Raw genomic sequence first — 17,003 nt, 5'->3', positions numbered from 1 at the left:
CACCCAGTCACAACTGAATATTAGATAAAGAATAAGTCATTTATTTAGCATAACTTTATTCCAGATATTTCACAGAGGCTAATTATTTATGGGGGCCACTTGTTTAAAAAACCAATTGTATTTATCTGAAATTCCAATTGAAGTGGACATCTTACATGTATTCATGTTTGTTAAATCTGGCAGCTCTAAGACTCATTCATTTCCTTGTGTGTGTGGCTGACTCTGCTCTCAATCTCCAAACCTTAGCTGTGCAGACTTATTCAAGACAGAATGTTTCCACATCCTCTGAGTTTTAAAGCCGAATGGAAATAAGCTTGTTTTTTATCTGAATGGTCCCACCCTTCTTAAACCCACGTGGTTTCTGATGGTCCCACCCTTCTTAAACCCACGTGGTTTCTGATGGTCCCTGTTTCCTCTTAATTATAACACATTTGAAGAATTGCATGTTTATTTGCGATAAAAATCTGTGCATACAGGTCACATAATATACATGAGAACGAGAGTTAAACCTAATACAGTATTAGATAGGAAGTGTGATACAGGAAGTACACATTTGCTGTATACAGTATCGTTCATAAATCTCTCTCTAGTTGCCTTCTTGTACAAAGAGTGTGTTTGGGCCATTAGCAATAGTGCACACAGCACAAACAGGAAGCATCCCAGCTAGGCCCAACTCAGACATCAATGTACTGCTCGATCAATGGCCCTGACTTACAATGACCTTTCAAGTGACACACCTGGAAAAAAGCAAAAGAAGCCATTCCAAATAGAAGCATTTGCAGAAATCACTCTGGGATTGTAGCACCATTCCACATTGTAAAATGCACATTTGTTATATTGCACCTTCCTGAGTTGAACTTTGAAAATAAATGATAGCCAAATACAATGACAGAACAGGGAATTCACCCCAGGGGTGGGGCTTCACTGATGGTAGTAATAATTTTGACCATCATAGCCTTCATAGCCACGCCCCTTGTAGTAGCTATATTCGTCCTCATAGGCCCGGTAATTGTCCCCGCGAGGCTCCCCGTTCTCATTGTCGTAGACTTGATAGTCACCGTCATTCTCACTGATGCCGGTTTGTTCATATTCTCCCCAATACTCAGCTGTGGTTTTACTGAGTGGTGGGGAAGAGGTCCCGTAGGCTTGGGGTGGTGGGGTGGTACGCTGAAGCGCCTTCGGAAGGACAGCAGTCGTGGGGCCATCACTGATTGGCTCCCTGCCCGTCGTGGCTCCTTCCACACCCGCTTCGGTGACGCTTTGTCCCAGACCTTCTCCATTGATTCCTCCGCTAGTGCTGTTGCCACCGTCCACCTCCGTGGAGTTTGTGCTGGTGCCGTTGACCACCTGCTCGTTTTCCTCAACTTCTGCCTCCTCGTTTTCATTTTCCTCCTCTTCCTCTTCTTCTTCTTCTTCTTCTTCATCACTTTCCTTCTTTTTTGCAACCTTGCTTTCTGTGTCTCCAGCCTAAAAGGGACGGTTTGAAATCATCCAAGTCTAGCTGTGGAAAACTGAGAACTTCTCACTGATGACCTTGTTCTGGGTGATGTTTCAAGTTAAAGATAACTTAATTTGTGAAAGAACTGGTTGATGGCTTTAAAAATTCAGAATAGATACCTTTGTAATGGGTTTTGTTGGGGTGTGTACTCCATAAGTCTACCCTGTGTGCCATGCTTCCCTAGCTCTGACCCCCACTTTATCTGCCTTGGAAGTCGCACCTCTGAAGTAGGATGGTCTAATAGCATGGGAAAGAAATTTACAGAATATTATTCCTCATTTGTAATTGGGGAAAGTGTATCTATGCTTGCTTTTTTAACGAGGTAATAATATTAAGTAAAGATGATATCAAATATGATGTGTGGATAGTGTCAGGGAAACTTGGACACCAGCGAAGAGATGAAAACAGATCAACGTTTGGGACTCATTACCTTCTTGGGCAGTTGGAGCGCAGCCAGTCCTACAGTCTCTGCTTCAGGTGTGGCCTCGGTTCCATAGAGTGGAGTTACACTAGAGAGGGTGGAGTTCTCGGCCTCTGCCTCCTCCTCTTCATTCCCCTCAGAACCTTCATTGTTCTCCTCTTCATTTGAATTCTCCTGGTGAAAATGTCCAGAGTTCAGAATCTACTATAGCTGGAAGAGAGCTTAAGATTTGTCGGGTCTTTGAGGCACTATTTGGAAATGCCCTCGGCTGATTCATCAGCTGCCTCCCATGTGCCATTCCCTGTCTTATTTCTAGGCACTCGGCGTTATTTAATCCTATTTATCTGCTGGTGGGGTGCTTCAGTTATTTATGCTTTCTGTCTTATCGGCTTAACCGTCCTTGCACTTGAAATGCCGGGTGCACAACTGTTTCTTCTGCTCACGAAACTTACAGTAGTGTATAATGCTACTACATAAAGATGATGACAAATTAAGACTCCTGAAAAAATGCACATTATAATCTTTATTTTATACTTTTATCGAGGCTGTGAGATCATAGTAGATAAACTGAGCTAATCTAGTAGTAAAATTAATACCTCCTAGTTAAAGTCTGGATTTCATATGTTTAAATTTATGTATGTCAGTGAGTCCTGGCAGTGGAATTGACTTGAAAGGTATTTCTGAGAGATTGTGATGTGGGATAATATTAAGATTTCATGAAAACAAATTGAATCTGAGTTTGATCTTTCTTATGAAAACGAATTGACTAAAGCAGGATTTTTCTCATTCAGTTTTTGAGGGCTACAGATGCAGTGAAGGGTTTGACACAACCTAAGTCCATCTTTCATGCAAGGTGCCCGATATCTCAGGTGTGGTATACAGTCTGGTTTTTTAATGATTCATTCAAGCAAATTAAACTTTTGAGTGGGATAAGGAGAAATTATTGGTATTACTGGAGAGACTCTAGGAGGCCATGTTAGCTGGCCCTTGTTCCCTCATTTTACCGATAAAAAACTGATGTGTAGTGATACAGTGGTTTGCACAAAGTCAAATGAAGAATAATTCATAGCATTTCACTGGTGTCAGGGTCAAGACTGAAGAGTGGTCAATTTCCTAATGTATGCAGTTGTTCCTCTTAGATCTTTTCTTGGCCCAGAAACTTATAATTTCAGAATATTCTTGTGCAAACAAATTAAAAAGGAAATGACTTGGACTGTTGCTAGGTATTAGGCTTCAAATATCTTATTAGATAGAAGAGTTATCTATATCCATGACGCTATAGAATGGTGAAAATGAATAAAACATACAGGCATTGGTGAGAACAGGGAGCAGTAGAAGCTCTGTCTGCTGAGAGCGGGCATTTGCCTGGCTGCCCCTATTTTGGAAAGCCTTCAGTGAAGCTGAACATATGCACATCATTTTTTACTCAGAAGCTACACTTTTAATAAAAATGGCCTCCTTAAATGGATAAGTGTAGTCATTTGAAGTTCTAGAATGTTCCCAGTAGCAAGACCTTTACAGCAATCCTAATTTGGAAACTACCACCATGCCCATTTTCAGGTGAGTCATACAGTACGTTGATAGAGGGAAGTGCCAATGAGAAGCCTGTGCCCTAAAAAGACAGGATCACATAGAAGCATCTCCGAAGGTCAGAACGACGGAAGCCTCTTACAAAAGAATGTACACTATGTCATCCTGTATATAGAATATGTACATGTATAGTATATATATATATATATAATTATATAAAGTATTGTATATGAAAACAAGCAGAAATTAACCTATTCAATTGAAGTCAAACTCATGGTGGTCCATGGTGAAAGTTGGTTAATGAATATTCGGCATGTGCTATTTTTTTATATTAGTGCTGATTTTACGTATATGTCCAGTTTCTGAAATTTCAATGAGCTGATAATTTTATCATGTATGTTTCCATTAAGCAAGTCTGAAATACTTTATGGTGTGCGGGGGGAGGGATGTTATCATCAAATAGAAAGTGTGCCCAAGTTGTTTCCTCAGGTGAACACAGTCCCCGGGCTTTGTTTACCTAAGTGGAACCGGCAATTAAATTTTAAAGAAGAAATGGAGATTAAAGCATGCCTAGAATCTCGCAGGTGGAAGATTCCTGAACCCACCCACGTTTCCTTGATCACTGTGGATGATCTACGGAGCACTATTCCTCTGACCTTTCAAAGCAGCTGTTTCCTGGGCATCACATATGCATCTGAAGTATGTGAGGCAGCATGAGGAGCTACAGCAGGGGCACAGAGTGGCTGAACCTCCCTTAGTTTCGGAGCATGACTGAGCTACAGCAGGATTTTGAAGGATGTAGGGCACACGTGGTTTCTAGTCCTGGCTTGGCAAGATTTTTAAGACCTTCCCTCCACTGTCAGTATAACTATAGCACAGGAGATGTTACTTAGCCGAAAGAAAAAACAAATACTTGGTCACTGCACGAGTTGACACATCTGCCTTCGGCATAGATGACACAAATGATCCATTTTTGCCTGTCATTTTCTATTCACAAATAGCACCTAGGAATGCCTGAATTTAGAATGTTCCCAAGCCAGGGGTAGCTATGATTAGAAATCCAGGAAAATAGATCTTAATAGTATGCTTCCATAGGCAAGATGTCAGTTATAAACATAATATCATGATTTCCAAGCTATATAAATGAATTTTAGCCATTAATTACAGTAATTTAACTGTTTAGGAAGACGTTTATACATCTTGAGTATTTTAATTTCTGTAATCTAATAATTAGATAAAAATCTATTGAATTCCTATTAAAGAGATTGACCTTATTCTACAGATTAAGTCAGGACACTGTAGAGGCATCAGTTGGCTTCACATCCTGACCACCAAGGAAAGGGCATCACACCAAGCTTAGGCTTACTTCTCTCTTGCCTACTATCATAGGCATCCAATATAAACAAACTTTGTGCTGTGTTTTAGTGGGTTTCACATTTCCCTTAAAATGCAGACACCTCTGTTCCTGTGTGCCACATCTAGGTAACTTTAACCCCACATTGCAGTGGTGTAATAAGCAGGTTATTTTAGTTGCTTCTAACTTAAATAACATTCCATTTGTCCAAAATAGCTGCTTATGGGTAGCTGGCAAGGAAGTAGTGGCTATTTGCTGAGTCTAGATTGCTATTAGTTCCTTGTGTTGCCTGGCTTGTTGTGGAAGAAATAGAAAGTGTCTTACCTCTTCCCCTTCCTCGTCCGAACTATCTCCATCTCCATTTTCTTCAGAAGAGTCACTGCCTCCCTAAAACATACATATATGCATATACATAGTATGTGTGCATGTGTAAGCATAAAAATATACTCCACAACAATTAAAATTTCCTGCTGATTAAAATGTAACACACAGAGATATTTACTTACACATATTACTGGATTGGTTGGTCTATTAACACAGAATAGTGTCAAGCTAAAGTGAGAGAGATGTGGGGACACTTGGGCATATGGTAAATGAGGGCAGTGAAGCAGTTGCTTTCAAATGAACAACATATGAATGAGGTTGCTCACTTCCAGTCCCTTAGACATAGACAATATGTTGAACTATTGCATTTTATGTAAAAGCCAGAATAAGAAATCGCAAATTGATTAGTTCTGAAGGAATGAAGGGACTACTACAAGAAAAAGCCATTCACAAAGGGTGATTTTTCCACCCGTTGCTAAGCAGGTCTTTAACTAGAACGTAGATGTCATAGTCTTTCTTACAAAATGTAGGTGATGATGATTTAGTTTACTATAGAGTATAAACTGTTATTTGATAATTCTCTTAAATAGTACAATCGAAATTATACTTTGATTTATAGAAACTGAATTTAATTTAATTAAAACTAATTTTAAAATTGTATTAATTAATATATGCACAGTTAAATTATATAAAAGATATAAAAGCACTTACGATTTGGTGGGGTGATAATAAAGTGAACCAAGGAGCCTACGTACAAAACATGAGTCAATGAACTTTACTGGGCTCTTCATTGTTGCCTCTATATTGTTTAGTATATTCTTACAGTGCTGTGGATCAAACTCAGGGCAAATGCTCCACATATTAGACATATCCTAATTCTGAGCATTCTTTTTATTTTTTAATTATATGTCAATCTAAACATGCATCAGAGCTTCTAAGCCAAGAGAGGAGATTCTTGATCTTTCTACCAAAGAAGCCCAAAGGGAATCTCCCTTCATATTCCTCACCATCCCCAACACCTCAAGGATTCATGCCTACCTATCTTCAGAGCCTGCCATTTCCTGCCTATCAGTGTTGGCTTTGATTGTGACCGTCAGCTAAGCATCCTGTCCCGGGAGAACATGACTTACAAGGACCTTTAGCTTCTAGGTTAGGAATAAGACTGTAGGAAAGACTCATCCCTGTGTTGTTCATGGCAGTCCCTGCTGGACTCATTCTCCTGGTGGCCATTCACCCAGCCAAGGAAAGGGAATGCTTGCTGTCTGTCTTCAGCCAATAATAACTCTGGGTGGAGAAAGAATAATTAGACCCTCCCTACACTGCCATAACCTAGTGCTTGTGCTGTTCCACACCCAGGGGGGGAGTAAAACAAGTCATTATATCTGAGCTATTTCCACTTATTAAACCAAATATAGAGGACAATATATTTATCCAAGCAGAGCTGCTTTTCTCAGCTGGGAGTTTGTTGGGTATTTTTCAAGCTTCCTTCACTCCAATTTCCTCCATAACTCAGTTAACATTCTACCACTAACTAGTGTGTGAGGGAAACATGGCAAAGCTGTATGAAATATTTTAAAGTTTTGCACTTTATTTTGTTCCTTTCTTTGGCTTATTACCAATTTATCACAAAATCTTTGTGATCCTTCCAGAGTCTTTCATTTATATAGACACATGAGGGAAAATGGGTTGATAAAAGGCAGATGAACTGGTGTCTTAATGGAAGGCAGTTCTGAAAACCCACATTTGTGTGCCAGCTGAACGTGATAAAAAAAAAATAAAATTGAATCTTGTTCACTATAAGTTGGCACACTAATCAAATATCATCCTAATCATAAAATGTAGCTTTCCATTAAAACAGCTTAGGATACTAATTAGGCTGATTTATACTTTTGTTTCTGTAGTTCAGGATAGAGACAAACTATAGTAGACTTGCTGGTGGCATTGCCAGGAGAGAGACTTGCTGGCGGCTTTGCAACCCATCTGATGCATTACACGCAAGTTCCTATTTTGTGGATGGCTGCCCCTTAACAGACTTGGTAACTAAAACATGAATTTCAAAGTCAATAAAACAAACTCATGGGGTCAGGATGACAACGTTGGACAATAAATAGACATTGACATAAGACAGAAATCAAACTGTAAAACAGGAGATTGCCACAAATATCTCAGAAAGTTACATTTGGGGATGTTTTATTTCTTATTTAAGTGCTACTTAACTCGATCAAGCCATTATGTATATAATTTGTGATAAAAGCATATATGACTTCTAAGGACTTTGAGTCTATCAATAATAAAAAGAAAACTGTAACCTTACCAATATTAGCACACTACAGACTTTTTTTAGTTAGATCACACGTGTCTATAAAAAAATCTAGGTGGGAATGGTTGTATCTAAGTATATTAGATATTCCAGAAAAGTTGGCCAAATACTTAAGAACTAGAATTTATGTCACTCCTGTTTCAGAAAGGGAGCAGGGCTCCAAATGGATCCTGTTTATTTCTGGGCCTGAGGCGAAGCAAAGAGAGCAGAACAATTGTGAAAACCCACAGCGCTTGTACTATTCGCACTCACAGTTCTGCAGCCACTCAAGTTCCCTGTAATTATAATAGTGCTAGAAATACTTGAGGGTCATGATTTCCTATCATGGCATGAGCTGGAGAGGGGTCAGCCTGACACATGGTGAGACTGGAAATACTTGAGGGTTACGATTTCCTATCATGGCATAAGCTGGAGAGGGGTCAGCCTGACACACGGTGAGACTCACAGCCCAGTTGCTGCGTGGAGGCAGTGTTCTAAGGGTCCTGTTGCTTTCGGTGACTTAGGAGTCCTGGGTCAAATGGTGCATAATTGATGCTCTGAACCCAAACAGTACAGTCACAGAAATAGTGTCATGCTAGGGTTTTTTTTGTGTGTGTGTGTGTGTGTGTGTGTGTGTGTGTGTGTATTTAGAACCAGCACCACACCCTCCAGTATCCAAAGGCCTCTTTCACAAACAACCCAGCAAAAATGGGATGTCTCACTTTTAGCTTTAATTATTTTTCCTTCGTGTTTACAAATTTTACTGATTTTTTTTTCCCTCATAGGCTTCCTACATTTACCAAGTCTCCCTCTTTGCTCTGCGGACTTGGGCCAGATCCCAGTGTAATTGTACTCCATGAGACACTCACAGCTCTGCCCCCTAACAGGGTAAGGGTTCCAGATAGCATCATCGCTGCAAGAGAGTTGCTAAGGCTACTGGTTGTCCAGAGACCCAAGTGATTATGAGCTTAGCTTTTTGAGAGGTCAGGGGATGCTGAAATACCCGGCGTGAACAGCTGGATGGCAATACTGAGCCAACCAACATGACAATTGGTGATCTTACCAGTTCTTTGTCAGTAGGTGATAAAATGATTCACTTTTATCAGCAGATTAGCTGAACACTTGAACTCTAGATGCCAGGGCACTGGTTTCTATTACCCCAGTGTTTTTACTGTGTGCTTTGTCTCTTGTGAGAGAGCTTAGGAGAGTCAAATTTCTATAGCCTGAAGTCCCTCCGGCTGAGATCCAGATATCTGGGTGTCAAATATGATCGCTACAATAAAAGTACGAGGAGTGGAAAGGAAAGTTAAGCTTTACGCTTACCTGGGCTGGAAGGCGCTTTAGAGGAGGATAGAAGTAGGCATGTTTGTAAAGAAAATAGCGTGGCCGGTACTTAAAGACCTGCACAAATGAGAGGTGTGTTATCATACGCAGTGTGCAGTTACATTACAGTAAGTGTAGCCCAGAGAAATGTTCTCAAATTACTCACCCCATTCTCTTCAGAATCTTCAGCTTTGACTCTTCGGTGGAAATTCTTCATCTATCCAAAAGAACATTTTATTAGTACATGCCCTGTTTACATTAAAATGCAACTGCCAAAAATATAGGGGTTTTTTTTCCCCACAATGAACTTACTGAGAAAGCACAAGCCATTCCCAAAATGCTGAGCAAAATTAAAGCAGTCTTCATTTTGAAATTATTTCTGCAATCCAAGAAGGGATATTGTTAATAGATAGCAAAGCATAGCACATGACATTTTTGCTCAGAAAGAATTCAATTGACTTTAATTTGTCTAATTCTCATTTAAGCTAATTATAAGTGGATTTCTGGTTGGAGAGGTGAGGTGTAGGTACTTGGCCTGGCTCACCTAAGGACCTGTTTGACCTCTAGCCTTGAAAAAGTCTGTATTTGTTTCCAAGCCCTTCCATTTGGGTTGTAGCCATGTCTAAATTGTTCTGAGCTTCATATCTGACTCAGACATTTTTTCTGTGGTTTGTCAGAGAAGGATCCAGTGCTTCAGGATCTGAACACTCTGGATGCTTTCCCTGAGGGTGTGAAGAAATCTCCAGCTGGCACTGACAAGAACGTGCCGGCCACACCAGCTGGTGTGTAATTGCGACCGTTTCCCATTCCATTGCTGATAGGTAAAGTATCAAGCAAAGCCCAAATGTGTTGAAATGGTTCATATACCTGGTGGGCTACAAGAAATTTCCAACTTCTGTGCATAGATTTTGATTTTTGAACTAAACGTTCATTCTTAGAATAAACAGTAAGGGGCCTTTTCCCTGTGACTATTCCATAGCTGCTTTGGATCCTGCAAGAAAGAGTGAAGGATAGGACAAAGATGGAGGAGAGAGAGAATGAGGTAGAGAAAGAATAAGAAAAAGAGGGGGAGAGAAAGAGAGACACAGAGAGAGGAAGGAAGGGAGTGAAGGAAGGAGGGAGGGAGGGAAGAGAGGGGAGAAGGAAAGGGAAGAGGGGAGAAAGAGAAATAACCCATAATATATGAAATGCTATTCTCATGAGAAATAGCTCTTGAGATTCTCATCTAAAGGTATGGGATAAATCTCCTTGAATCAGATCTCCCCAGTTCTATTTTAGCTCTGTATCTCCTACTGTGTAGTAGGTACAGGTGCTCTATGGAGTGGTCCTCCAGTTTAGCTCTGCTTCTCCTATTGTAATAGGAATAGATGCTGTATGGAGTGGTCCTCTATTTTAGCTCTGTATCTTCTACTATAGTAGATACAGATGCTCTATGGAGTGTGCAAAGATGCAGCTGCCCATGGGTAGGTAATCCCAAGCAATGCTGGGGTTTACAGCAACAGCTCCCCCTTTCAGAGCTTCATCATAAATAGAAGCAGACAGGGAAAGTGTTACCCTAAAATTCCATTGTAAAACTCTCTCCTCTAGAAGTTGAGCAAACTTAGCTGGAATCCTAACACCTGCTCACTCACAGATGATGAGAGTTGCTTCATACACAGTGACAAAGGGAATAACAATTTCTCCAAATACATCTTGTAATGAGATACTTAAAATGTATAGAACTCAGGTCACATACTACACTCTATGGGGGGGGTCTTTTTATTTTGCTTCATCATTAGCATTTACTACAGCTATGTAGTATTCGATACTAAAGCGACCTTTATGCAGTGTGTGGCTCCAAACGCACTGCTGGTGTGGGAATTCTGATTCGATGTGTACACACTCTTTCCACGGCTTTTTTGACGTCGTGTCTTGGGATCATTCATATTTGTTTGTGTGCAAACAAAAGAGGGAAGATTGATGATCCAGTCCTGGTGGTACACTCAGGAGGTGGATGCAGGAGAATCAGGCATTCAAGAATATCCTTAGTTACACAATAAATTTGAAGAAAGCCTGAGCTATAAAATACTCTCTATATAAAAAAATGATAGCAATGAAGGAGTAAAGGAAGAGGGAGGAGGAGGGGGAAATTTGCTTCTTAGCATCATGAAATGTGATATTCCTAATATTCAAAGGACTTAAAGCTTGAGTATATAGAAGTGTAGACAGAGCTGTGACAAGAAAAATGTCTCAAAAGAAATCTTGACCTAACCAGAATAAAAGCATGGCAGAGAGGATAACATTTTCTATATAAAAACAAGAGAAACATGAATACCTCAACCGACCGCCCATGTTAATCTCCTCTTATTTACTTTCTGATTCATTCAACATCAGGAACTTCCGTAGTGGTCACTGCTGACTGGTCAACCCAAACACTCTTAAACAATTGTCTTACAATTACATATAAGGTGGCAAAAACCATTCCCATATTAATTTTAGAGGTATAGGATATGATCACTTTGAAATTTAATGTAGAATATATTGAAAAGATACTGTGTATTATTGAAGTACAGAACAGGTGTAATTTATGGAAAATACATATATCCAGGCAATTTACAAATGTAAATAGTATTACAGTTCGGTTGCCCTACATACATCAGCAAGAAAAAGACAGTTGGCCAGGATATGTAGAAAAAGAACAACACATCACTTCCTAGTTCATGCTCTCAATCTGAACAGTTTACTTGCTTGCTTAGCTTAAGAAGTCTGGCCTTTGGAAAGAAGCTCAACTCAGAGGTCCCGTTTCATAGTAAACAAAAGTTCAATCATTGTGCACAATGCAATAAGACCCCAATAAAGAATTCCAAGCCAGATCCACACAGGTGAGCCTGAGGTGCCTGGCTGTGCGGTAGGGAAGTCTGCTGGCTGTCTTACCCTTTGGCGGTCCTGGCTGCAGTGAGTGAGTGGCACGGATTGTTCCCTCTGCTGTCACTCACTCACTCACTTGCTCTTGCTGGCTATAAACCCTCTCTGCCTCCCAGGAGCCAATCACAGCCACGGTCAGCGTGATGTCAGGCTCACCAGAAAACCCCAAACTTCAACACGTTTTCAAGATTCGTGCTCAGTTGAATAAACATGAAAGACGGGTCTAGTGCCAAGAGGTTTGCATTGTGGGATTTAATTGAAGGGTTAGAAGAGGATGGCAGTTAGAGTTCTGAAGATATATAATAATATGCTGGATTTCAAATAAAATAAATAGTAAAAGACCTAAGCATTTAAACTTTCATAATTACGCAGGTTTTCACGGTGTTGCAAGAAAGGAAAACCAGCTAGTGCACACATCACTGCATCTGTTTAAAGCACTAGGAAAGGGGAAAGAGGTAGTGCCCTGAGACACTTCAATCTCTGTTCTTTAATAGTCTTTCCTAAAACATATTTCAGAGACTCATGAGTCAAAATTAGTGTGATTGAATCATTCAGACTGCCTAAGGTTTGCTAACTGTAGCGCTGACTGTAAAAGTTACAACATTTGAGGCTCAGTCTAAGAAGCCAAGAAGCCAATGTAGCTTTTCCTAAAACAGAGCAGTCCGCATCATCTGGTACCTGACCCTTGGCTGTGCAAATGGGACCACCCCATCATGGCTCTCGGATTTATTTCAATTTTTCTTCATATGTATTTTTGCCTATGAATAGAGAACAATTACTGGTTCTGTCAGAAAGCAGCTCAGAATTGTTGAAATGTTTACTGAAAGACAAACCCATAGTTCGTGGGTTGGCAAGTGAATGTTTTCTAAGCTTGCCCAGGAAAGCCTGGCTTGGTGCTCTGCACACTTTTCTTGCTCTGTCATATTGTTCGCCTCTGTTGGTGTCCACCTTACAGAAATCAGTAACTGTTGTTGTTGCTCATGTACAGCTACTCTGTTAGCTTCTTTGATGGTTTAACTAAAGAAAAGTATTTCAGCTTTTTTTTGAAAATATAGAGCTATAAAAGAGACATTGAATAGGCTCCTTTAATCTAATTCAGACCCATAAGCTCGACTAAACAAAGTTTGAATAATTCAGATTTTTACCAAACCGGAGTGTTTTATAGGACATGGGGAACTAAACGAGAAAACCTGGCACTTGCTTCACAATGTTTGCAGCTGTGTGTTGAGCAGAGCAAAGAGAGGGCACCGAAGCTAAGCATTCGTGAGGTCCAGAGCTGTATGAGGAGGGAAGGAGGTTAAGTTGTGGAGGTGGAAATGTTAATGATGTCAAGAACCTGAGCCTGTATAGGTCATGCGCTCCAGGGGAAGAGCCATTGCTCTCATTCTGCTAACTGAACAGTGAAATGACTTTTAATGACATATTGTTATTCCCAGAGGTCACCGCTTCGCTATGACCTCATCAGAGGGCAATTCTTACAGTAAATGGGAACTGATCTTAGCTGGACAACATGGAGGGAGTGAGAGAGACTTCAGGGTGCTCACCCTGAGTGGAATGATTTTATCACAGCCCTCTCCTCAAGGCTTGGGGATCTGTGAGGAAGAGGGAACGGGAAGGTTGTAAGAGCCAGAGATGTGGATGATCCTAAGGAAACAATATCTTCCAGACATAATGGGGCAGATGCACATGTGAACTCACAGGGACTGGCTTGTACAAGATCAAGTCAGACAAAATCCAACCACAAAGAAGTGGAGGTTGCACAAAGTCCCACCCCCAGCCGAGAAGTTATTCACAGATAGTAGCTGGTGGGAGAGAGACGATCAGCTTTCTTCAATAAAGTGACACTGGGGGAATCCACCACATTCAAGAGCAGGCCTGTGCCCAGGAGCAGTTATCCAATGCAAATCAGACTCCGTGGTTTGAGAAAGAACATGGAACTGAGTGGGAAGGGACAAGAGGATCTAGAAGGAGTTCGGGAACAGAAAAGACTATGATAAAACTTACTGTATAAATTTCTTCATGAATGAACAAAATTAAAAAGCTGGCATTAGAGTAGTACAGTATCTTATGTGAGAGCAGAAACTGTCTGAGTTACCGTGAAAACAGCATAGTCCAGAAGGAAAGGGCAGCAAGGGGAGATGGTTCAGCCAATGAGAGGACTAGTCCTTCAGGCATGAGGGCCTGGGTTTGAATCCCCAGCAGCCACATAAAAAGCTACACTACCCCGGGGTCCAGTATTGAATGGTGGAGATGTGCAGACACCAGGCACTCACCTGCCATGGACCTCATGGCTTCTGTTTGATGAAAGGGGTAGAATGAGAGTCGGGAATGGCATGCCATGTTCAGTTCTCCCACAGCCTTGCTTTATTGTGTACCACTTGGAGGTTAAAATGAAGATGTTTTCACCAAAGGTTTCCAAAAGTATTATCAATTATATGCCTCCATCACCCATGAAGCAGGTGTCCAAATAATTGCATGTAATTTTGGTCAAGCTTTTGTACCTACCATGCCAGAGGAAATGGAAGACAAACACATGAAATGGCGTCATCAGGATGCTCTCAGCAACATCCAGAATAGAGAAAATAATATAGAAAATGTTATTACGCACAACCTGCTTCCTTCAGTAAAGCAGCATTAAACATAAGCCGAAGGAAAGGAACATGATAGACCAAAAATATTTGGGGGATCTGGGACGATGTCTCAGCAGTTAAAATTAATTACTGCTCTTGCAGAAGACTAGGGTTCTGTTTCCAGCACCCACAGGGGTGTTTCACAACTGCCAGTAATGACAGTCTCAGGGGACCTGATGCCCTCTTCTAACCTCCAAGTTCACTGCACATAAGTAGTATACATACCTACACTGGGGAGCACGTGGGTGCGCATGTGCGTGCACACACACACACACGCATGCACACACACCACAGGGAAAGAGAGAGACACAGAGAGACAGAGAGAGAGTCAGAAAGAGAGAGAGTGATCACAAAATAAAACAATCAATTACAAGTACTTCAGAGGTAGGGACATGGCTCAGTAAGTAAAGCACGAGGACTCCAGTTCAGACCCCCAGAGTCCATGTCAATCATCTTAATGCTCCTATAGTGAGCTGGGAGGGAGAGACAAGAAAATCCCCTGGAACCTTGCAGGACAGCTGGCATTGTCTACTCATGGCAGACACAAGACGTTGCCTCAAAGATAGAAAGTAAAGAATATCCAAGGTTTTTCCTTGACCACCACACATAGGCCATGGCAAAAGTATGCCTGAACTTACACGCACACACACATACACATGTGCATGCACACACATACACGCGCACACACACACATGATTTTTTCTTTTATTGAAACCAGATTTTTTCCATACAATATATTCTGATAACAGTTTCTCCTCCCTCAATTCCTCTGAGCTCCCCACATCCCCTCTCATCTGCATCCACACACTCTTGTCTCTTGTTAAAAAAAAATCTAAAGAAAAAATAAAATCAGATCAATGAAAATAAACAAATTGTGATAAGGCAAAACAAAGAGAATAAAAAGAGCCAAGAAAAAAACATATTTAAATGTAGAGATACACACATTCGTAAACACAGAGATTCCATTAAAAACACAAAATTGGAATAATATATACTCAAGGGTCCTGTGAGGTTAAAAAAAAGTACAGTTCTGACAAAACATTATAAGGCAAAGACCTCCAAAGTCACCATTGAGTTCATTTGCCTTGAACCTTTACTGCCCGGCAAGGTGCCGATCCTTAGGAGTGATTTGTATACCCAGTGAGACAGTTGGAGAGAACTAACTTTTTGTTTGTGAGTGGGTATCAATTGGAGATAGCTTCTGGGTTAGGGATAGGGGCTTGTGTTCACGTCTTCTGTCAGCATTTCAATTCTATCTGGCATAAAACTTGTACGTATCCCATAATCCAGAAGCAATAGACTCCTCCAAACTCATATCCAAAGAAATCTCTTATTAAAACCACTGTGTTCTCATTCTACTGTGTCCCTGTGGGGGGTGGGGGGGTGAACCTATGCCCCCATGCCATCTGTTTCTTGTTGCTATGCTCTGAAGGCTGCCTCTGTTGCAGTTGCTTTATATGGAGACCCATAAACCACATCTATGGTTATTTACATGAGACTAAAAGTCCTCATAGAATTTGACATCAGTTGAACATCAGTGAGACACATCAATTGATTCTATTGTTATAAAATAAGGGGGGAAGCTCGGAGGCTCACACACACAAGCTGTGTGTGGATGATAGACCCAAGGATGGAGTGAGTACTTGTGGGTCATTTTTGATGACATTCCTGTCTCAAAGGTAAACTAAATTTTTCTCTGTCCTTCCAAATTAACATTATTTAATATCCTACAGGAATGAACAAAGTTGACATCTGTATGATGAATTTAAAGCTTTCCTCAGAACCAGTATCAATTCCTCTCTATTGATTCTTTTCATTGTCATTTAGATTTGAAGGCTCTTTCATAAAAGAAAGAAACTACGAACCCTCTCCCCCATATGCATACCTACCTACCTATAAACGCACACACCCTATATATGCATATACGTGTACATTCCCCCATATACATCCCTACCTACCTACAAACACACACACATGCTATATATGCATATGCGTGTACATTCCCCCATATACATCCCTACCTACCTACTTACACACACACACACCCTATATATGCATTCCCCATACACATCCCTACCTAGCTCTTTCTATATGGCTTTCACTTCAGGCTTCTTAAGAGTTAACATCTTCTCTGGAGGTATGAGTAAAAATTGTCCCAATAGACCTGATTATTTGGCTCCCAGTTGATGGTGTTGTTTGGGAAGGTTTAGGAGGTGTGGTCTTCCTGGACGAAGTATGTCACCGGGATTGGGTTTTAATATTATAGAGTGTCTCTCTATCTCTTGTTTGCTCTCTCCGCTCCTTATTACTTGCACTTGAAGATGCAAGGTCTCAGCTTCCAGCTTTGTTCACCTTGCCTGCTCCCTATTGCCTCACTTCCATGAAATGGAATCCTACCCATCTGAACCCAGCAATCAAAATAAACTCTTCCTTCCATAGGTTGTTTTTAGTGGTGGTGCTTTATCGCGGCCACAGAAAAGTGACTCATACAGCCCTGAGTCAATCTTTTCATGTCTGCTCACCTTTCAACCTCTTCAAGGTGGCCTTTGCCTCCCAGGTCTGGGAACCTGGCCGCACACAGGCCACTGATAATGGCTTCTTTAACCATTGTGTCCTGCCTGTTCACTGGACTGAACACTTTCTGCCACATTCTTATGTGGATTCTTCAGTAACGGAGGCCACCATTTCTCCTCTTTCCAAACTGATGGCACTGTGCTCAC

At 40.9% G+C, this 17,003-nt stretch overlaps 1 protein-coding gene across 1 annotated transcript in view; it reads right to left on the bottom strand.

The window, feature by feature from the left end:
• Window positions 1-98: 98 nt before the first annotated feature.
• Ibsp (integrin binding sialoprotein) overlaps window positions 99-17,003 on the bottom strand; it is a 38,348-nt gene continuing 21,443 nt past the window's right edge. Inside the window, exons 3-8 of the mRNA XM_050155806.1 lie at window positions 9,062-9,128; window positions 8,916-8,966; window positions 8,750-8,827; window positions 5,128-5,190; window positions 1,929-2,093; window positions 99-1,467 (exon numbers count right to left, since the gene is read on the bottom strand). Coding sequence (XP_050011763.1) covers window positions 922-1,467; window positions 1,929-2,093; window positions 5,128-5,190; window positions 8,750-8,827; window positions 8,916-8,966; window positions 9,062-9,115 — 957 coding nt within the window. The 5' untranslated portion in view covers window positions 9,116-9,128 and the 3' untranslated portion in view covers window positions 99-921. The remainder of the gene's footprint in view (window positions 1,468-1,928; window positions 2,094-5,127; window positions 5,191-8,749; window positions 8,828-8,915; window positions 8,967-9,061; window positions 9,129-17,003) is intronic.

This window comes from Alexandromys fortis, unplaced genomic scaffold (genome assembly GCF_014885135.2).
Source record: "Alexandromys fortis isolate MF-2015 unplaced genomic scaffold, M_Fortis_MF-2015_v1.1 scaffold_87, whole genome shotgun sequence".
Taxonomy (NCBI): domain Eukaryota; kingdom Metazoa; phylum Chordata; class Mammalia; order Rodentia; family Cricetidae; genus Alexandromys; species Alexandromys fortis.
This window is presented reverse-complemented; position numbering and strand designations above follow the sequence as displayed.